Raw genomic sequence first — 22,038 nt, forward strand, 5'->3', positions numbered from 1 at the left:
ATAGTGGGGCACCTTTTGACTGGAAGCTGTAGCTGTGCTGGTGGCTTGTCGGATGGGCAGTCTTCAGAGGGCTACAGATCTGTTAAGGGTAAATACAGCCCTTGAATGCACCAGGAGAGTTTACATTTGAGATGAGGAGGTGTTACAGTCACTCTGCAGGTGCTGGGCCATATCCTTTGAGAAGGGTGGATTTGAATGAGGAACTTCTCCCATGAAAAGTGATTGTGAAAGCACTTTTGTTTGCTCCACTTAGCAAAAGGGAGAAGCAGAGGAATGGGGCTTTCTAGTTTGAATTTATTTATGGTAGCAGTTGTATGAGATGATGCCTGTTAACAGCAGAGGACTAGATCTCCTGGTTTAGAACACCTCCTAACATCCAGTTTTTATATTTTCCAGTCAACTCATTATTTTGGAAAAACAAATGCACAAGTGCATAAGCTGATAAAAAAATTTGCATTCTTAGGAAAATCCTGAAGACTTTCAGTATTTATATGAGGGTATTTGAGGGTGCTTGAAGAAAGTTATGTGCCTCATCTAGTAATCAGAATTTCAGTGATTTTGCACATGGATCCTAACTTGTAGGTGAAGTACTAAGTCCTTCCATTTTGTGAATGTGCTTCCAGAGGGATGACTGTCTCCTGACAATTACAGTTCAGATGACCCTACACACATGCAAATCCCTGCCCTGGGAACAAATGTGGAGTGGAGAATGATAGGCATGACTCAAATCAGCAATTTCAGCACTGGTCTCCCAGGATTCACATGCAGCAGCCAGGAGGTGTTTGTGAGTCACCTACACACGCAGATCCAATCTAGCTCAGGAGTAGACAGGGCAGGGACTGTCCCAGATGATCCTTCTGCACCATGTCTCTCTGACCTGCATTTTGGAGGCTTTTCAAGCATCTCTTTCTGCAGTAGTCTGGCAGGAGATAGGCAGTTTCCCAAATAGCTGTGCTGAGAACCGGGCAGATTTTCAGGCATTCAAGCTGGTGCTTTGTATTCTGTCTGGGTGCTGCTGCAGCTTTTTTTGCAGAGATATGTGAAACCTGGGCCTCGAATTGGGCTTCCCAGTGGTCCATGTGCAGCTTTAGAAGGAATGCATCACAGGGAATATATTTTGTGTACAGCTCTGAATAGCCTAAAAATAGGAAGATACGTTTTAGCTGCATGTCTTTTACAATGGTGATGTAGTTGCTTATCACATTATCTATCAACAACAGTAAGTGTTGTTAGACCTTTACAGGCTTCTCAGAAAATGTGTCATAATTATATGAATTTTAAAGTTTATTCTTACCCTAATTGGATTATTTTAATATTCTATTTGAAAAAGCTTTAAAATTCTAAGTTTCCTCAAAGAGATTGTGAGCAGTATTTTATAATTGCCTTTGTTATTTGCAAGTATATAAAGACAGGGATTTGAGAGTTAAATATTTTATGCATTTCTCTTATTTGCCTTTCATAATCAATTTAGCTGTTTCCTCAAAATAGGTAAACAAAAATCTGTTACCAGTAGGACATAGGGATGAAATTCTTATGTCAATTCTGATATCAAATTAAGAAATAATATGGTCACACTGCTGCTATTGTCTCAAGAAAAAAATCATATAACTACTTTGGTGTAGTTTTCCCATTTGCCCAAGGTGGCTAATTCCTTCTCCTTCCTCTGGCTGAGGATTGTAGAGTTTGATTCATTAGTATTTTTTTAAAGTTGTGAGTCCCTCAGAACAAACAACGCATGGATACCACATACTCTGTGCATGCAGAATAGCTCAAGTGAGCAGAGAAATTGCTCTGAGACAGCATCAGCTGTGGGGCCCAGCTGCAGAGCTGCTGTGCCTGGTGTGTGGGTGAGCCTCAGCAGGAGTACTGGGAAGGAAGGGAATAAAGGGACAGCACAGAGAAAAATGCAGATGTGAGACATGGAGTACTGGTAAGCACGGTAATCAGAAAGCTATATGGTAGGTGTCTGAAGAACCAAAATAATACACTCAGCTGTTTGAAGAAGACATGTTGGAGAGATTTGATTGCTGGTGGACACCATTGCAGAACTGTATGTTAGGTATAATAGTGGTTAGCTGGAGGATTTATTCAGGACTGGCACAGTATTTTGAGTAAAATTTAGTTCATTAAGGGTATTGCTCTGTGTGTAGCTATCAAATCACAAGAGAAGTGTAGGACTGATGATGACTGAGTTTGCAAGTCAGTCATCTGGCAGCTCAAATGTTCCACTGTTTGCTTTCAACATAGTAAATCTAATATATCATTTAGTGTGCATATGTAGTATATGTGTATGTATACTATACATACATATTATGTTGGTTTCTTCCCCACAAGGTTTTAGAAGAGAATGGAGAACAAGTGCCCTCTTACTCTGTCATGGTGAGTTTACAAGAAGTTGGTGGAGCTGAAACTAAGAACTGGACTGTTCCCAGGAAGCTCAGTGAGTTTCAGAACCTACACCGCAAACTCAGTGAGGTATGAATCTATGCTGGGGGAGGGAGAAGATACAAATTGCTAAAATTTGTCAGAATGATAACATTTTAATACTCCCAGTTTTAATGCCAGGCTTTTGGCTTTTAGCCTTTTAGAGCTAGTTTCCTATCTGCATGTTTCTAGTCTCTGACAGATGCTTATAAAACTTGTTTTTTCCCCTTAATAATATTTTACTGGACTAACCCAATGTCAAAATGGTGTATGCTCTGCACTGTCATGTAAAAGCCTACTATAAGAACTAGATTTTGTCTGGCTTCCAGGGAAGTATTAGAAATGACAGCTTTTGGGAACAGAGAAGCTTTCTTTCTACAGTGCTTTAACCTTTCTTTCTGATAAGGGATAGATGATGGTGGTGTGAAAGGAAAATGTTTAGATGTGTTAGCCCCTAGTGGGTAAGGGAAGGTGTTTTTCAAGGTGCTAGGAGGGGTGTGGAAGGGAGATGAGAAACAGAAGTCTGTTCATTTCCATTCCAAACCACCTGTGTTTCTCTCTACTTGGGTGTAAAGTGAGCTCTCCTTTCTCCTACACAGTGTTTTCCGTCATTAAAGAAAGTTCAGTTGCCTTCTCTCAGCAAGCTGCCCTTCAAATCCATAGACCAGAAATTCCTGGAGAAATCCAAGAACCAGCTTAATAACTTTCTGCAGGTAAGAAAACAAAGATGAAACCAGCAGATACCTGAACAGAAGAACTGAGAGGGTGTTGTCTCTCTGTTGTCTAAAGAGAGACACTAGAACAAATAGGTCAGATGTAAGATTTGACACTGTAAGTGTTGAATTTGTCTACAATGCCTGAAGTTGAGATGAGTTTGACTGGTAGTAGCCATTCCTCTAGTGGTAAGTTAATTTAAACTTTGATGTAATTGCTACTTTTAACTATAACACAAGTTCCTTACAAATGAGGACTTTTTTATTTAAAAGGAACATTGTAAGATTAAGAACTTTACTAGATCCAATACTTTAGAACTAGATTCTGAAAGAACCTTTGTGAGGCATGGATTTTTTTTTGTTGCATTACTTCTGAGCCAGGTCTTAAAATAGTTTTATTGGATGGCCTTGACACATCTGGTTCCTTAACAAGAAATATTTAATTGATGTTTTGTTTCTGTCATTATTTTTCTTTCGTAGAAATTGCTCTCTGATGAAAGACTCTGCCAGAGCGAAGCACTTTATGCCTTCTTGAGCCCTTCCCCAGAGCACCTCAAAGTTATTGATGTGCAAGGAAAGAAGTCATCTTTTTCACTCTCCTCGTTTCTAGAACGACTTCCTGGTGATTTGTTTTCTCATCAGGAGGTAAGTGGTAGAAAAGTAATCTTCCCAAATTTAATTACTTATCCAAAGTAAGCAGGGAGAGTCGTTAGTATAATGCATTTGAGCCGCAGGTAATATTGGAAGGCATTTCCAAAGGTCATTTGTAATTCACTATAAGTGAACAAAGAGTCAGAAATAAGAGCTGTCTGTGAATTTAAAAGGTGTTTATTAATAACTTTCCTGCCCTTTGGTAAAGATATATATGCAAATATGTGAGCTATCACAAGTAAATAAATTGCAGTCCATGTGGGATTGTTTATTTTTTATAGCAGAATGTTCCACTCTTTGAGCGTTTGACATGCATATTTCATAGGGGTTTTGCCAGGTAAAAATAATGATTCTCTCTTGGGAATCTTCTCTTGGCAGGAACGGCTGTGTGTCCTTAATTTCAGGACAACTTCTAAAGCAAAGCTAGTTTTGACAAAAAACGTTGGGAAATAGTACAGGCTTACTGAAGGAATTTGCAGTTGCAGGCGGGAGCCCATATGGGCAAACCAGTTGGAGAATTTGTTGTTAAGCTATAAAAAAAAAATGTCAATCAAAATGCAGTGAATAATAGCGACTAAAATAGCTCATAGACTAGAACTGACCACAATTCCATGGCACACTGTTCTGTCATGTTCATGTTGCAGATATGCAACCATCAAGGAGCTGCTTCTATTCCCCTTGTTAGTTATATGTTATATGAAATAATTCTTTTCTTACATGCTGTAGTTGTCTGCAGTGGATGGGTCTTCTGCAGGATAAATGGAGTTTGAGGAACTTGTACAGTTCTAGCATGTTAATAGGCAGAAAGGTGGTCTTGCATCTCTCAGAAATTAGAAAATTTCTAAAAATAGAAAATATTTTTACTTTTCAGAATTGCACTGTATTTATATCCCCTATATATTTTTATTTTTCAGAATTGCACTGTATTTATATCCAGATGCTCAATGCATGTGCCTCATTTCAGAGTAATAAAGAAAGTTTGAGAAACTAGTTTTACACTTTGGTAGAAGTACTACAATTCTAAAATCAAAAGTGCATTCACTAAAATGACTGTTAAGTAGAAGTAACATAAACGCATAGAAGTGTGAAGCTGTTTCTATTTTTCTATTTAACTGAGAAACGTCCTCAAGAAGAAAGGCAGGCTGCATGTATATTGTATTATGTGAGTGTGTAGGAGGGGAGATAGTTAGGAAATATGGGAGAAGGAAGGGGAATCCATAATGAGTGTGTGTGGCAGGAGAGAAGACAAATAAAGCAGAAATTAAGCAACTGGTCCTGAAAAACTGAAGGATGTAGAGCAAAAAATGCCCACAGAATGTGGCCACAGAGGAGTTGGAACATAACTTCTCACTCAGGTTAAATTTAATGCTATTTCTTATTACTTGTGGGACTAGGAGCTCAGTTTTTGCTAGAGTGTATTATGGCAGGCACTGCACATGCAAAGACCATCCTGCTTCACATCTGCTTTCCTTCTCTTCTCTTTTTTTCCCGAAGCTTAAACATAAGAGGAGACAACAGAATAGAGATGGAGGGTGTATAGAAAACTGTTAGACCTTCTGAATCAGTGTGTCAAGTGTTTGTCCTAGTGTAAAAATAATGATGATAAAACTAAATGGAGGGAGAGATTGTGAGGTGGCCTGGGATCAGCTCTGATGTTTCTTGGCCACCTGTGTCTTTCAGTGTGAGCTTAGATCAGCTAGGGCTTGTCCAACGATAGCATTTTGGATAGTTTACTAAAGCAGTTAAACCAGGGTGAAATCGTTTGGTACAAGGTCATAAATGAAGTTAGTTGTGTTAAACCACACATTATAAAGCTGTTAGTTGTGTTCTTTTCATAACTGAGAATTCCTGGTTTAGTTTGTATTTTGGACTTTCAGTAGAGAATGCTCTTACTCAGCTCTCTCTTTGCCTTTTACATCTCATCTTACATTTTTCAAGTATATGTTAAAGTAATAGTATTACCTCTTGAGTGCTGTTTTCAGGATTAGATACTGCAGCGATTTCAGATCTCTTGATATATACAAATCCTTGGACAGGGCTAGCTTTAGAACATATTTCTTAGCTCTCAAGACTAAAACCATATCAGAGCAAAACATGCAGTTGATACCATCTAGAGGAAGGGATTTAAGGTTTATGAGCTGTTAATGGATAGAAAATACACTGTGGTGTAAGAATTTACAGTTCTTGTTGCATTTTCTAAAGGATAGGGGAAAAATAGAACCGTATTAGGTGATGGAGTGATAAGGAAGAAAGGAAGGCAAAGGAAGAGATGAATGTTATCTTTGAGAACCAAATGGAAGAAGAAAACTTGCACAGCGTTCTGACCATTCCTGATCCAGAGACTGGGGCATTGCAGCAGCCTCAGTGGAGGTCAGGTCTGCCTCACTGCAGCTTTGCTCTAAGCATAGGCAGGCAGTTGTTGGCTCCAGTGCCCTTTTTTGAGAGGACTGGCTGTGCTCCTTTCCCAGAGCATGGCAGTAACTAAATGCATTCTGGAAGAATGATGGGGAACTGCACTGATAGCCATGTTGTGCTTCTCTTTCTAGGAAGAAACAGAAGAGGATAGTGACCTGTCAGACTACGGAGAGGAGGTGGATGGGAAAAAGGACTCTCAGCTGAACCGTATGCTGATTGGAGAGATTTTTGAGCTACGAGGAAGTAAGCTGTAAACCTGCTTAATTGCTAGGGAATCTGTTGGCCCAGAAGTCTGGGGCACTTTGTAATTCAGATTCTTTTGCTCTTTCAGTAAGTGGAAATGTTCTTGCAATCTACATGGCCAGTTTGTTTGGAACTGAGCTTTCATTCAAAAGGGAAATTCTAACATAAAAGGGCAGTAAAGATTTTTGAGCTACGAGGAAGTAAGCTGTAAACCTGCTTAATTGCTAGGGAATCTGTTGGCCCAGAAGTCTGGGGCACTTTGTAATTCAGATTCTTTTGCTCTTTCAGTAAGTGGAAATGTTCTTGCAATCTACATGGCCAGTTTGTTTGGAACTGAGCTTTCATTCAAAAGGGAAATTCTAACATAAAAGGGCAGTAAAAATGTATCTGGTAGGAGAGAGCATTTGCATTAAATATTCTAAAGTTTTTCATAAAAAAAAAAAAAGAGAAAAAACCCAGAAAAGGACACTAGCATGTTTTCTATAAACAGGCTGCTTGATAGAACGTATGCATTCTGAGGCAGGAAAAATTGCTTTATTACAGAACGTGTCAGCGACAAAGAAATAGTTTTAATATCCACTTTCAGTATATTGTGTGTGCATTTTAGTTCTACAATTTGTCTAATGGAAAAGATACTAGAATTGTGGCATCTTTAAATACCAGATTCTTTCTTTTCCTCCTTTACATAACTGAATGGTGGTAACAAAGAAAACTATTTTTGTTTCTATTTGAATGTGCAGCCACACTTGATGTTCTATAAAATTGTTTGCAGGGTGACTATTACAAAATGCAGCACCTTCCAAAAATAGCAGATGTATTGTACAAATATAGACTTTATTGTGCTGATGGTGAACAGCACAAAGGAAGGATTGACCGGTAATTACTAGGAAGCACTCATATTTGTTTCCTTTGGAAAGCTAACTGTGAGTGAAAATGTTTTCAGAATTGTAATGGTGCTGCTGTGTGTACATTATACTAGTAGGTATGAAAAGTGTGTGAATTTTGAGATATGCCTTTAGTAGTAGAAAAAGGGGCTTGGGTAGTTGTATGGCCAAATAAACTTGTAATATTTGTAAACATAAAAGTTTACAGTATAACCTAAAATGCATATTATATATACATTTATGTGATCTGCAAGATTTGAAAAATCATATAGCAAACAGTACAGCGGGGAAAGCAATCAAGATTAATGAGACCCGTATTACACAATTAATGAAATCTTAGGAAAGGTTATAACAGATGTATTTACTGTAGGGGTTGGTTGGTTGGCTCTGGTTTGGGCAGGAGTGGTTAGGGGGAAGGTTCTGGGTGTGGTCATGGGTTTCTGTAATGTTACTAACTTCTTGATCTTTATTTTCTGTCATTTGTCATTGTTCTAGTGTTCAAGTGGGTCAGGAAAACGTTAATTGCACTAGTACAAGTCACTTTTGGAAGAACTATCAACAAGTAAGTAGCTGTTGTTTTAACTGCACCTGCATTGTTGTTCTATGAGAAACAGGCTGAGAGCAGAATTGTTAAAAATCATTATCTGGACATGCTGTTGTATATGATAATCTACATTTCTTTTCCACAACTCCAATTACAAATACATTGTATTGGTTAGAGAAGACACAGATGTGAATTATCTTTTTCCTTATATTGCCAAGTGAGGCCTGGACAAGGCTATGAAGTCAGTGTCCCTGTCTCTACACACCTTCGTGTGGAAAGCTGTATCACTGGTCAGAAAAACTTGGGAAAAGTATTCTACTGGCAGAACAAGCTGTTCTTAATCCAGTCAGTGACTAAATTGGCACATGCCAGCATGGCTTTTAAAGCCTCTTAGGTATGTTATGTACCAGTAAATTGGACTGGTTTCTGATGGTATCTACTCACAGAATTTTAAATGGATCAGTTCATTTGTTCATATGCTGCTGATAACTAGCCTGGAAGACGCCATAGAGAGGACAGAGTGGGAGAGAGTGTGTGAGCACAGCATGCATGCAAAGTTGCTCTATAGTTTTTCACATGTAGGTTGAATTTTTACATTTATTGATTTTAAGCATTTCAGCTGTACTGTGGCACAGTTTGGCAGTACTGCCTGGACTCTCTACCTCAGACTCTTGGTGTTGAAGGCTACATTGAGTGCTACAGCCACAGGAGGAGGCTGCTATCTCCAGTCATAATCCTTTCACTAATGTGCTGTTGCTATCCGTGAGGGAACTTACTGCACTTTTATTAAAACTGTTTGTTTTTATCCTACCAGGCAGATGTGTGTGTGCAACTAGTTTGGAGTGTTACAATTAGTTACGTGATTTTTATGTCATTTCCCAGTGGAGTCTTTGTAGTGCCCATCCTTGAAATGTAGTTTCAATATATGTTTCAGTGTAGTACTTGTAATTTGCAATGTATGTTTGTGGATTACCTGGAAATGTATCATTCTCCACGTCTCAGGTATGTGAACTGACCTAGATCCTAGAGCACCCAGTGCTAAATCTGACTGGCTGTGATGCTGGTGAAATCAACTCAGAAAAGTTGGGATAATTACATGGAAAACAGCATCTTTCCACTACTTTCATGAGTAAAAAGAATAAATCTGCATAAACCATGAAGACCAGCTCTGATGTGCTCCCTTCTGTGCTTTTTTACAGGCAAATTCGTGACACTGTGCACTGGATGTTCAGTGAACCAATGCTTGTTTACTACATTGGTGTGTTTCGAGATGCTTTTTGGCCAAATGGAAAGTTGGCGCCACCACCGAGAGCCAAGAGCGATGAACAAAAGCAAGAGACAAAACAGAGAGCACAGCAAAAACTACTTGAAAACATTCCAGGTGAGCTCACTTTCATTCTGCCAAATCACAGATTTAATAACTAGTGGGGAAACTGATTAATCAAATACTGTTCTGCTGCATTTTGTATTCTTTTTCTGTAGAGCTCTAAATTATGGTTATCTGCATAAATAAGGATAATTTTGGCTTTACTCTTTGCCCTCTCCTGCTGATCTGGTAAAGGGCATGGATTTAGTTATTATTGGTGGGTGACAAATCCAGTATCACTGTACTTATGTGTACTATTCATGAAGGAACCTCAGTCAAGACACACTTTCTGATGGTTCTCTGTGAGCAAATAAGAGGTGCTTGTGCTGCCTGGAACTGCCTGACAAATAGGGAGAGCAGCACTACTCCAATTGCTTCTTCCTCTTATATTTCGAAGTTGGAGAGAGAGAGAGGTCTACCCGTGCTGTCAGTCATGTGTTTTGCTATTTCTCAGGGTACTGAATGTTAGAGTGATCTGCAGCCTGGACAAAAGGCGACCCTAGATCTAGTGGGTTTTCAAGTACTTTCCTTTGCCTACCCTTGCCTCCCAAGCCTAGGCAGCTTTCTCTTCAGCAAACACTTTTCTAGGGCACCATCCTGAAATGCTCCGTCCTGTCCCTTTCACAGGACAGGAAGTGCAGTTATGTAATTCTGATGCCTAGAGATCACATAAACCCAACAGCACCTTACTGGGAAGGAACAAAATCATTACCTTTAGCACTTGAAAATGCACTTAAATGTAGCTTGAATGCTTTTTGTCTCTTCTTCATCTGAATAGAATGAGCTATCTATTGGCTTCACTGAGATATCTCGTGTACGCTCTTGCATTATGTTGTTTAATCAACTCTTACTGCAAAAATAGCAGCAGGTATGCATGCAAAATATTTGTCATTTGATGTGTAAACAACCCTCCATTTACTCCCTCTGTTCTATACTCACCTACTTACCTAAACACCCTTCCATAGTTGTGGGTTTGTTTAATTTTTTCTGTTTGTTTGTTTCTGAGTTTGGAGCCATATGTCAGGACATAGCTGAATGCAGTTTAAATTAATGACAGAGCACTGGATCAGTGGTTATTCTGTAATTAAATCCAAACTGTAAATAATTGACTAAGAATTCTCTTATCTGCTTGCTTGTGGGAAGTAATCTCTCTGAAGATTGAGAGGCAATTCAAGTGGTAACTCTGTTTTAACTGTTGTAGGAATTCTAGTTTTTGTGGCTGAAGGTGTATTTGAGTGAATAATTTGATAATGTATAAATTAGACTCGACTCTGTGAGGTGAACTACCAAAAAGGCATACTATATATCACATTAAAACACTTCAAATGTTGTCATTGAGATGCATCTGATATTACTTACCCTTATTCTCAAGTTACCCAAGTTATCTTTTCAAGCTGTGACGTAAGTTACCTGTGTGTTTAAGAGGTTGGGGACTGGGGACTCTGTACCTTGTAACTGAGGGCCGTGAAGTGCAGTGGTTTGTTTCCCCTCCTTTGTGGGTCGTTAGGGTCGGACTGGATGATCTTGAAGGTCTCTGCCAATCTTGATGACTCTGATTCTTTGTAGTAGTGTTGGCTAGATGTTTTGCCTAGCTTGAGTGAAACTATGTAAGCTGAAGTAACATTTGTTGCAGATACTCTGCAGAATCTTGTTGGACAACAAAATGCCCGTCATGGTGTAGTGAAAGTGTTCAATGCATTGCAAGAAAGAAAGGCTAACAAGCATCTACTTTATGTGAGTAACCAGAAAAGTAGCTTTTTAACTTCATAATTCTTCTAATTGCTGAGCTCTGCTCACTCAGTATTAGTCCAGGGAAGGGTGGGAGTGTGTTTCTGCAGAGATTTGCTCTGGACTGTTGGTCTGTGTGCAAGTAGCTTTTTTTGTTCTTAAAATAAGTCAGAAAAATGTACTTGGTTCTATAACTTGACTAAGTTTGAATAACAAAAGGCTGTTTAAGAGCTGCATCGCTTTTGTCTAAAAGAGATCTTCAACCTACCTGAGTGCATAAGGTGCAAACTAATTTCTTCATACAGCTTAGGAAAATAGACCTACTATGGAGAATCCTAGGGAAGGAAGGAGAACTCCAGGACTGACTCACAGTTAGGACATGACAGCCCTCTAAAAGTCCCACTTCTCAACTGTTGGGACTAGTTGGAATATGCAGCTGCATCTAAGTATAATACCTTCACAATCAGTCAGTCCTTTCTGGCTTATTTCAGACAGCAATCAGGAACACAATGCAGCCTCAGCACCAGAGAGATGCTGAGCAGTCTCAGGAGCTTGATTGGGAGGGACATGCCCTGGTGCTTACTTATGTTGCTGATGTGTCTTTAACAGAACAGCACTATTTTATCCCGGGTGGGAAATCCCCATCTGAAAGCAACTGCCTTAGCCCTTGTTTCCTTTCAGCCTTAAGACATTTCCCATGTTATCTGTAGGGCATGTGCTACCTTTAGGATGAATGAAGAGTGTTGCATGAATGATGAATAGAATTGAACCTACATGCTTCTGTTATCTGTGATGCTCTAAACATGACAGAAAGAAAAAGGAAATTCTCCTTTGGTTGGCACCTCCATCATCTTAACTCTCTTCTGTTTTTCAGGTTTTGCTGGAACTGCTGCTAACTGAACTGTGTCCTGAGCTGAGAGCTCATTTAGAGCAGCTTAATGCCACATAGGTTTGAATCTGCACAGTTGGACCACTAGAGAAATGTCTATGTTCAATAATAGACATGAAACTTATTTTCCTCTTTTCCATAGAGGGCTGAGGACTATGATTATTTTTAGCATTTTTCTTTCCTCTTGAGTTTTTTGTGAAGTAAACAGACTTGAAAAGATCTGATGCTGTAGTAGGATAGACAAAACAATGCTGTATAGCTGCCAATTTTTATTTAAATTGTTCTATTTGACTATTCTTCTGTTTCAAATATAGATTGAAAAATAAATGTTCATATATGCTGAAAGAAACCAGAAAATATTTTAAACATTGATGAAAAGAAATTTTGCTTATAGTGGTAAACTAATGAATGTTGTACAGTTCTAATCTCCTCACTGAGGATCTGAGCATTCCTTTTTTTTCTCTTGTGTATTGAAAAAGCCTTGTTGTGCAATACTACATGTAAAGCTATTGTGAAAATTTTATCAATTTTGTTTTTACCAAAGATTTCATGTAGTTTGAAGCATTTGTAAGCAATAAACATCACAACTGGATTGCAGTACTTGATAATGAGGCTGTACTGACAACTAACGAATGAGTTTGACAGCACTAGTTTCGTAAGAAATATCCACATTGCTTTGAAGTCTGTGTCAAAATTATGTATTGTAAACTGGTATGTCCTAACACAATGCCTGTGTTAAATGTTAGTTCTGAGATTAGTGCTTATGAATTGCTTCTATGAATGATCAAGTAGACATTTAAGTAAACCACTCTAATATAACTTCCCTGATATTACTCAGGGCAGTTTTATTCAAATTACCCCAGTTTCAAACAACCTTCAAATTTTCCCCTTATTTTATACAAGGAAGGAAAACTGTCTTCAGTGTTCTTTTTTCTTTTTTTTTTAATTTATGTAAAAATATGTAAATATGGTCTTAATGCACATCTAAATAATTAAACATCATCGAAATTCCCTAGGTGACACTCATTACTGTCTTTTCAATTCAGTACTTTGTGCTCATAGAAAAACTATTTGCAGTTAAGACTGGCTGTTTTGTCAGGGACATAAAATCCATATGCTATATTTAAGTTGTTTTTAGTAACATCCAGCCTTCTGTTCTAACAGTTTCAAGCCAAATTCTGCACTTAAAAAGTTTTGTAAGTAAATGGGCATTTAGAAATGTGCAAGCTGACCATAGCAATCACTAAGTCTTACTAGTGGTTAATCAGAGTATCTTCTGATGAAAGATTCAGCTTAGGCATACATACTCCTAGCCAAAAGGCTTTCAACTGTTTCTAATACAAACAGAGGCAGCGTAAATGCAGTATGAAGGATTGAGGAGAACAGGCCTCATGGTGAGGAGGGATATTGAGCATTTCTATACTACTGTTTGGGTTTGGTTTTTTCCGTAGTTCTGTAAGTAGTATTTTCCAGTTTTAGAAGCTGGCATGGTTTGAACTCTAAAGCTTAGTGTCTTACCAGCCAGTTTCCATCTTTGAATCTCTGCAATCCAAGAGTAACATGCATAAAGACACTTAAGTAGATCTAGATGCATTAGAGAGCATGAGAAAAGAAAGTTATACACACCACTAACAAAACTAAGCTTTAAGAATGGCCATGGTCTTTGAGTGGGCTCTGTGGGAAAACTAGTCTTGGTTCAAGCTTTTCAGAATATTGAAGTTTAAACATTATATGTGCAGAAAGGAAACAACCGTTTTTATTTGGTTCTGATTTGATTCATGTGCTGTATATCAGTATGACATGAAGAAAATACATCTGTCCCAGTGAAATGTCCTTAATAAACCTTTATGTCTTCAATACTATTTTTAAAAGTCTGACTTGGCTTTGTCTCGGTTAAAGAAAAAGTGTGAGCTTTTTTCTTTGTTTTAGATAGAATGATCAGTAAATTGTTTTAAGTAAGAATTTACAGAAAGTTGAAAAGCAAGAACTAATGAACAGTCTGTGATTACTGGAGATTAATGATGCTTTATTGTAGGAAATACATCTATATACCAGTCACAATTAAAGGTCACACTAAATTCTCCCAAGATTAGCTGCCAGTTCAAGGTGAGAAGCAACATCAGGATCCAGATCGCATGCCTTTGAAAACAAAGAACAGCAGAGTTCTAGTTTATAGCTACAATAATTTAAATTTAAAGCTACAGGCTTTAAATCCCTGTTTCTAATGCCATGTAAGAAAAACCCCCAGTATTTAAAATTAGCATACTTGACTAGAGTGTTAGTCTTGAGTTTATTTTTTTAAGTTCTGTTTGTTGGCAGGGCATGTGCTGGCGTCATAGTCAGAAATATAAATCTGCTTACAGACTGGGTCAGTGTCATTTGCTTCTATCATCTATTTCAGTATGCTCAAGGATGCCCATCTTCTCTTTCTCACCTCTTTCGGAACTGACTGGGTATAAGAATGGTAGGCCAAAACCACAGCTGAGTAGTTAATTTAAAAAAAAGCAAACATGATTTTAACTTTTAAGTAAGTGTAATTGTACAGTTAACATGAGAGTTTTCCAGGTACAAAAAATCCTGGACACCCCAACAATTCTCTTAGTTGTTCTGAAGTTCCTGCTTGAGGAAGCTCCCTTGTTTATATTGTGTTCCTTCTCTTTGCTCTTGATTTAGAGGTGGATGATGCCAGTCAGTAGGAATTACCTCTTTTTATATTGAGAAGCTAGTGAAATTCCTAGATCATTCTCAGATGTACAGCTAGTGAATGAGTGAAAGCTGTAATCTTCGTTCAGTTGTGGTGGTTTTGCTAGACTTCATAAGACAGTGGAAAGGGCTATACTCCCACAAAGCCATGCAGCATTTTGATCCCAATGGGCCTCTTCCATGCTTTAAGATTTAACCAGGGATACTGGCTACAGTGTTCATAACACCTCAGCTTATATTCTTTTCCTGATCTCCTCCTCATCCTCTCCACTATAACTATTTTCACAGCAGGAGAACAAAACTTTTAAGATGTGTGTTCAGAAGATCAGCTACTCTGCTAAGCCTCTCACATCAGTGGCTTCCCTGAGTAAGGAGCCACAAAAATTGTTACTTGGTAAGTTATCACGTACATAACTCTCCATTCTTTTAGGTTGCACCAAGGTGGACATCAAAGTATTCTACTTGCAGAAACAAATGGTAACTTCATGCACAGAAATCAGGGAGTCTCTCTGAAGCACAGAGCCAAACTTGCTTTGTACACTCCCTTCAGCTGCTATAATCATCTTGCCTTGATGTATCTTTAGGCATCACTGATATTACTTAGATTCATCTTTTGGAAGCTTCTATTGACATTTCTCCTCAAGCAATATATTTTACTTAAATTTAGAACTTCAAAAAAATGTGTCTGATTTTTTTCCCCACAGTGTATCAGTAACAGTAGATGCTCAGCTGGTGCTAAAAATGTAAACATAAAGATAAGCATAAGAACCAGTTATGGCCAATTTAAGTATCATTAATGAAGGTCATAATTGTTACAGAACATAAAGCAGAGGAAAAGTTAGGATTTTTCAGTTTGAGACTGACAGAAAGCAAGTCAATTTGGGATAAAATGATTCAAATTGTTTAAGTAATTTATCTTGCAAGTTACCAAGCTTTTTGCTGTGGTGATTACCACAGATTTTCCTTTTCTTTTTTGGTGTTGCACAACGTGTTGTTTGCTTAAGCAAGTGGGAAGATAGCATCCTTTCAAGACTATTTTTAGTAGTTTTCAATATACTTTTATCACTCTACATTTCCTTGCACAGTTTTTTTTTTTTTAACATAAATAATGTTGGAGTCTTTTAACTAAACAGCAAATTTAAAGACTCAAACCCAAGGCATCACTCAATTTCTTGAGTTACAAATTAATCTCTAAGACTTTTTCAACTAACCTTAGAGTAGTATATATTAGCAGCATCTTGATCTTGTTGTACACCTCGGCCAAGCTGGAGGCATCTAGCCAAGTAGAAAGCTGCCATAGCAATCCCCTTGGCTACATATTTTGGATGACAATCAGTTGCCTTGGCTAGCATATCATGATCATCATTTTCTGTAGTCCTGTTGTGGAATTTAGAGCATTAGGTTAGATAATGCAAGTTCAAGCAGTAATTAAAGCTGATCATATATGAGTTTGACAACGCCTTCTTTCCATTTATGTTGTTATCCAAAACAAGCTGAAATTTACATGTATTCAGTATCTTTATGAGGATTCTTCTGTTCACTATTTGATTTGAAGTTAGTCATATTTGAATATTGTGATATTAATCAGCAAGCAAATATATAACTTCTGCAGTCACTTTCACTATAGTTGTGCTTGTTATAAAAGGCAACATATTTTACACTAATTATTCCTATTAAATTATTTCATGGCAATTATATGTGGAAGGAAGGTAAACCTCTTGATTCATGTAGTTGAGTAACCTCATCTAGTGGAAGATGGCACTGCCCACAGCAAGGGGGTTGGAACTAGATGATCTTTAAAGGGCCGACCCAAACCAGCCCATGATGTGTGATTCTAAAATTCCAAGGTCTTATGGAATATTGGCAAATCATAGTAGCCTAAAAGTCTTGGATGTACTTGAGAGCCTCTGGTTATAAAACTCACTTAGGGCAACCACTTAGAACTGTTTCAGCTCAATTATTTCCTTTCTTATGCAAGCTTGCTTTCATGTTTTCAGCATGTTGTTTTTAGTAAGAACCATTTTAAGAATCTGAGTGATAAAGTGAACATTGTTTTAACTTATCAGGCTGCAATTACCTAGTATTTTCACTCTAATATTACATAAAACATTGTCGATGTGGGAATTGATTTTTTTTTTTTTCAGTTCTCTTAAAACAGAACCCCCCAAGCCCCTTATCCTTTCCTGTAACCAAACAGTAATTATATACTTTCTCACTCATTTCAGCTGTGTCAAATAGTTGCAGACTTGGCAGAAAAAAAAGGAAAAGTGAAAGTCATTTCAGTTTATAGCTACTCACTATAAATCAGTGTTTATGAAAGATTGTTCTCCATTAGCCCTCTGCAAGTCAGTGCCTGATAAAGCACTTGAATGTGTTGAAAGCAATGTTCTCCCACCTAATTTGGTCCCATTAACACAACTGTTCTTATTAGCAAGAACATTCAAATATAACAACAGTAACATATTACTTCTCTTATCTTTCCTGATATGTAGCTTTTTTGCCTTCCTTTTCAGAAGATGCACCACAGGATGCTGATGCAAATAACAATACCCAGTCAAGTCAGGCAAAAATTCTATTTTAGCTCAGCTGACTTCAAGAACATACCATAGCAACGGGTAAGTAGAGCTGTATGGGATAACTAAATTATTTGAAGTATCAGCAGCTAATCCAGACTCCAAATATTAGGCAGAGTTACACTGTACATAATCACATGATGTTTGTATGCTTGTGCATAATATAACAAACTACGTAATTGGTATGAATGTAGGACAAATTTTAGCAGAAAACCTATTGATGCTTGATACTACTGGTTGAACTGCTGAGATTTTTGCCTCAGCCAACTGCAATTCTAATTAAGTGGAACTGTTTCAAGTATGGTGGCAGTATCTTTTGGTTCAGAAATTGTCACTTCTGGCTGTACTGTGGGATTCCATTGCTATTTTCTGCAATCACAATTGCAGCTCATGAAATGCACTGTTTACTTGTCTAAATAATCTACCATGCAGCATTGACTGGAGGGGATTCATTCCCAGCAAGACAGGCTAGACTAGACTGAATAGCTATCAGTCTACTTACAGTGCAAAAGAAATAAAAGCAGCAGTTCAGAGAGAAACAATCCTTTTCAGCATAGACTATAGCAAACAACATTCATAGCTGAACTACTGAATTACCAGAGCTCCTGCTATGCAGTGGCATATACAGGGTGCAGCTTCTGTAAGGTGGTAAGTTGTGACATATTTATTGCTGGGCAGCAGCAGCAACATCATTAACATACCCCAAAAAGCATGAATGCTGTTGTGTGCAGCTTGTGCAAGCAGTCAGACTGTCTGCAGCTTATTTCCAGCAAATCAATAATCTGACTGACAGATTGAACTTCTAACATACACTGGTAAGCTCTGAGGGTTTGCCACACAAATGTGTTTGTCAGCTGTAGATCTGGCACCAACATTGCTCTTGTCCTTCATGACTAGTTCAAGATACAGACACTTGATAACAAACTATCTTAAATACTGCAGGCTATAACATAAGTCACTATTTCTGCAACACACAAACCACTCCAGAGTGTGCAGGTACAGCAGAGAGTCCCACAGTAACTGACTGTGACAAGGCCAGTCAGTGCCTCAGACCTCAATGCAACAGATACTGACCAGAAACCACTTGCATGGAAAGTAGGTGGAGCAAGATACCACCTTGGTTTAACTGCAAGCTTCTGAGCTTTCTCAAAAGCAAGAGAAAAGCATACCAGAGAAAGAAAAACAGGTAAAGGAAAGTGGTAGATTTCCCCAACATTGGACACTTCTAAGATTCAGCTGGACAGGGTGCCGGAGCATCTTGTCTAGACCATGCTTGTGCCAAGAAAGGTTGGATCAGATGATCCCTGAGGATCCTTGCAACCTGGGGATCCTATGATTGTAATGGTTTAAAGGGAATGGTGAAGGCAGAGGCCTAAAGGAGATGGTGGACCCAGGAGACAAGGAAGGCAGGGTGGCATATAGGAATCTACTTGGGATTCTACGTCAGGGCTGTTTTGCTTTATAGGATCAGAAAGAAAAGTTCAACCATACTGAGTAATTGAGAACATTACAGTATTGCTTTTGTGATGTGACTATTCCATCTTTAAAGATGATGTTTTGCAATTCATAATCTCAAACATCTCTTCAGTTTGAAAGAGTATTAGCTTATTATGTTAATCTGAGTTACATGGTCTTGCATGAAAAACCATAATGAAAAATAAAGCAAAATTAACTTCACCTCTTGCCTAGTGCAGCAGCCATTGAGTAAAATTTTCCAGTGTAATAATATTCCACAAGGTGGCCTCGAGCATAGCTATTTCCACGTTCTGCTGCTTTTCTCAAACACTCCAAAGCAGCTTTAGTGTTTTGACGTGTACCTTGTCCATAGAGATGCATAATACCAAGCACTCCCTGCGATTCCAGACTTCCATTGGCACAGGCTTTTGAATGCCAGAAAAAGGCCTAAACCAGAGACACAGAGTTGGAGTATATATTTACTTTAGCTTTTCTTCTTGAATACTCTTTCCATAAAAGCTTTTACATTAACCATCCTGTAAGAAGTGTTTATATATAAAAGAAATCAGAATCTCTGTAAGGCTTTTAAACCTGCTTAATTTACTGTCAGAGCTGTCAGTCACTGACACCTGCTTGATTTCTGAAGGTTACCAAAGCTGACAAAATTTAAATCCATTCTATCGTTCTTCCTCATACTCGCACTAAAAATATAAAAATAAATCTTGGCTGGCAGCGACAAGTGAGTCAAAATGGATTCTGGCCTTCTGTTCATACAGGCTTAAATGGATGATAATGCCTAACAGTACTGAAAATAGAGCCTTCACAGTCAAATATATCACTGTAATCTTTCTGTGAAATGAAAAATTAATTAGGGCTCGTTTTCATTTCAAAAGGTATAAGTGGACTTTACCTTCTTCAGATCTTTTAGAACTGGCATAGAATAAAGCATTCCTAAGGTACTCTGGGCCTTTACACTTGCTTTTGGATTTCCAGAGTCTGCAGCAATAAGCCACAACCTAAGAAAATGGTGACAAGAAAGTTTAAGTAGCACAGAATCTTAGATTTGTCAGGGAAATCACTCACTGCCCTTACCTCTCAGCCTCTTCAGTTGAATGCTTAACACCACATCCTTCATAATATGCCCTGCCAAGATTGTATGCAGCGGCAAACTTCAAGTGTCTTGTTTTTGGAGAATCAGAGTGGAGTATTTTATTCATGTATTCCACTGCCCTTTCCTAAAATTGAGCCATTTAAGTTATTACATTCAGACTGTGAAGAGAATGCAATAAAGAATCTGAGAATGCACTAACTTTTGCAAGACAGGTAATTTTTCCACTTTGAAGAAAGGCTAAGACATACTGGTATCACAGCCAGGAAAATAGCACCATACCAAAGCAGAACTGATCTTTGGTTACTAGACAGCCCCCAGTATATTTTTAATATGAAACATTTCCTCATAAATGTTCATCTGATATTGTATTACTCTTCTTCACTGATAAAAAAATTCTGAAGATATTGTGCTTACATAAATGAATGCTGCATCCTAAACCTGCTACATGTTCAATTTCAGTACTTTATGGAAACTAATTCTAATCAAAAAGCTGTTTATTTTAAAATAATTAATCATGCTTATGAAGAAGCTCTTAGTAATTATCAGCTAATATTAAAAGTGTGCAGCTAGGTTACTCACAGGGTCTTTGTTAGTGCCTAGTCCATCATAGTGCATTACACCAAGCTGATACATTGCTTGAAAATCTGTATCCTCAATTTTTTCAAATAGGTTAAATGCTTCTTCATACAACCCCTGGAAAGACAGAATAAACAATGAACTACACAGAAAAACAAGTATATATGGCAGCTTAGCTCTCCAGTAGATACTCCCTTAAAATTTTTCAACCTGGAGCATTTTTCTCATGAATGAAGAACAAAAAATTGCAACCACAGAACCGGCAGAAAACACCGACCCCTTGTTAATACTGTCCAAGCGGTTGTAAACTACTAATTGTCTCAGGAGCTTAGCCATTATGACTGTGTGGACTTTGTTTCTTTAAAGAACTCTGGAAAAAAAAAACCCCACAGTTCCATTTTACAAGTAGCTATCCTGAATATCAGAAAAAGAACAGGAGGCACATTTAATCTCACCTTTCCTGAGAATTTAATGCTGTAAGGAGACATATGGCTCTGATTAGGCAGTGGGCTTTTTTTTTTTCTGACATCTAAAAGTGGAGTAATATTAAAAACATGCATTTTTAAGCACTACAGACATACATAAAATATATAAAAATTAAAACTTGCTCAAAGAATAAATTTAGGGATGGACAGCAATATATAACGTGAACATCCAAGCAAGGTTGTCAAGAAACAGACAGGTCATCTGCTCCATGGAGTCAGTCTTGATCATGCCAAAATCAGGTTAACAAAAACATTAAGGACAGGGCCCAGAATGCAGAAGCCCTGAGCAAGTTCATTCTGTTCCTGCTTCAGACCTTGAGACTGATTCACACTGTGCCACTAGCTGCACTGTAAACAGTACTGAATCTATGCACGTCACATTGGAAGATACCTGAATCAGTACTTGTACTACATTCTTTTCCAGCTCCCCCAACTAAGCAGCTGAGGTATAAGTTCACCTGCCAGTCAGTCTTGCACCCTTCCATGCACATTTACCTTCAAAGACATGGATGAGCAATTTTAGCCAAAGCAGGCAGGGACAAATCTGGAATATAACATGTTTCAGCAAGTTTCATCAAAGCTGGTGGCTAGGTGGGGAATACAGACAAAAAGCTGTCTTGATCGGGGATGACCACTGCTGGTAACTGAAAACACAGTGCATTGGTTTTGGCCAAAAAACACAGCTTGGTTTGGAAGTTAGCTATAGGGACAGACTGCTGCTAACTTACCTGGTCCTAAGGAGACCTGTGAGGGAACTGGAAGACACTGCAAGATGCTTGGGGAAAGTGTAGGAAAAAATTGTTTAGGGGAAACACCTGGTGATTTTAATGGCATAAAACCAGTCCCAGGCACCTCTTGTAGCGTTTTTTTTTAGTGTCTCTTTTTCCACTGAAACGATACAGAAAATTGTCAGCTTTATGATAGTCACTTAAAAGGAGGAAAGCACAACCTGTTCATAGCACAGCTGTCCATCCAGAAAAACTGCCAGAGGATCTTCATGCGCCACTCTCCTCCCCATCATCTCCTCCATTTTTGCAATCAGTGCAGTCGAGGTCGGCTCTGCTTAGAAACAGACACGCGTTTGGTGTTGTCCCCCAACAGACGGAACAGCACCAGGGAGCACAATGCCGATTTGAAGCCGGGTCCCCTATTTAATACGTTTTTAAAAAGACTGAGACTAAAGAGAGGTTATAAACCGAAACAGTTCGGTGGGGCAGCCCGAAGGAAACGCTCGGTGAACACAGCCTGAGCCTTGCGGGACGCGGCGGGAGCGGCGCG

General features: G+C 38.4%; 2 protein-coding genes across 2 annotated transcripts in view; one reads left to right on the plus strand and one right to left on the minus strand.

Moving 5' to 3' along the window:
* SNX25 (sorting nexin 25) overlaps positions 1-12,570 on the plus strand; it is a 68,595-nt gene extending 56,025 nt beyond the window's left edge. The window contains exons 11-18 of the mRNA XM_009070959.1: positions 2,335-2,475; positions 3,024-3,137; positions 3,618-3,782; positions 6,335-6,446; positions 7,826-7,892; positions 9,074-9,255; positions 10,874-10,974; positions 11,843-12,570. Of these exons, the coding sequence (XP_009069207.1) occupies positions 2,335-2,475; positions 3,024-3,137; positions 3,618-3,782; positions 6,335-6,446; positions 7,826-7,892; positions 9,074-9,255; positions 10,874-10,974; positions 11,843-11,917 (957 nt within the window). The 3' untranslated portion in view covers positions 11,918-12,570. The remainder of the gene's footprint in view (positions 1-2,334; positions 2,476-3,023; positions 3,138-3,617; positions 3,783-6,334; positions 6,447-7,825; positions 7,893-9,073; positions 9,256-10,873; positions 10,975-11,842) is intronic.
* Positions 12,571-13,930: 1,360 nt separating this feature from the next.
* LRP2BP (LRP2 binding protein) lies at positions 13,931-21,790 on the minus strand. The gene is made up of 7 exons (XM_009070960.1): positions 21,710-21,790; positions 20,279-20,392; positions 19,681-19,823; positions 19,499-19,604; positions 18,812-19,035; positions 15,772-15,937; positions 13,931-13,996 (listed from the first exon to the last, which is right to left on the minus strand). The coding sequence occupies exons 1-7, from the start codon at positions 21,788-21,790 to the stop codon at positions 13,931-13,933; spliced, it is 900 nt and encodes a 299-aa protein (XP_009069208.1).
* Between the last annotated feature and the right edge of the window lie 248 nt (positions 21,791-22,038).

The sequence above is a fragment of the Acanthisitta chloris genome, unplaced genomic scaffold (genome assembly GCF_000695815.1).
Source record: "Acanthisitta chloris isolate BGI_N310 unplaced genomic scaffold, ASM69581v1 scaffold13313, whole genome shotgun sequence".
NCBI lineage: Eukaryota > Metazoa > Chordata > Aves > Passeriformes > Acanthisittidae > Acanthisitta > Acanthisitta chloris.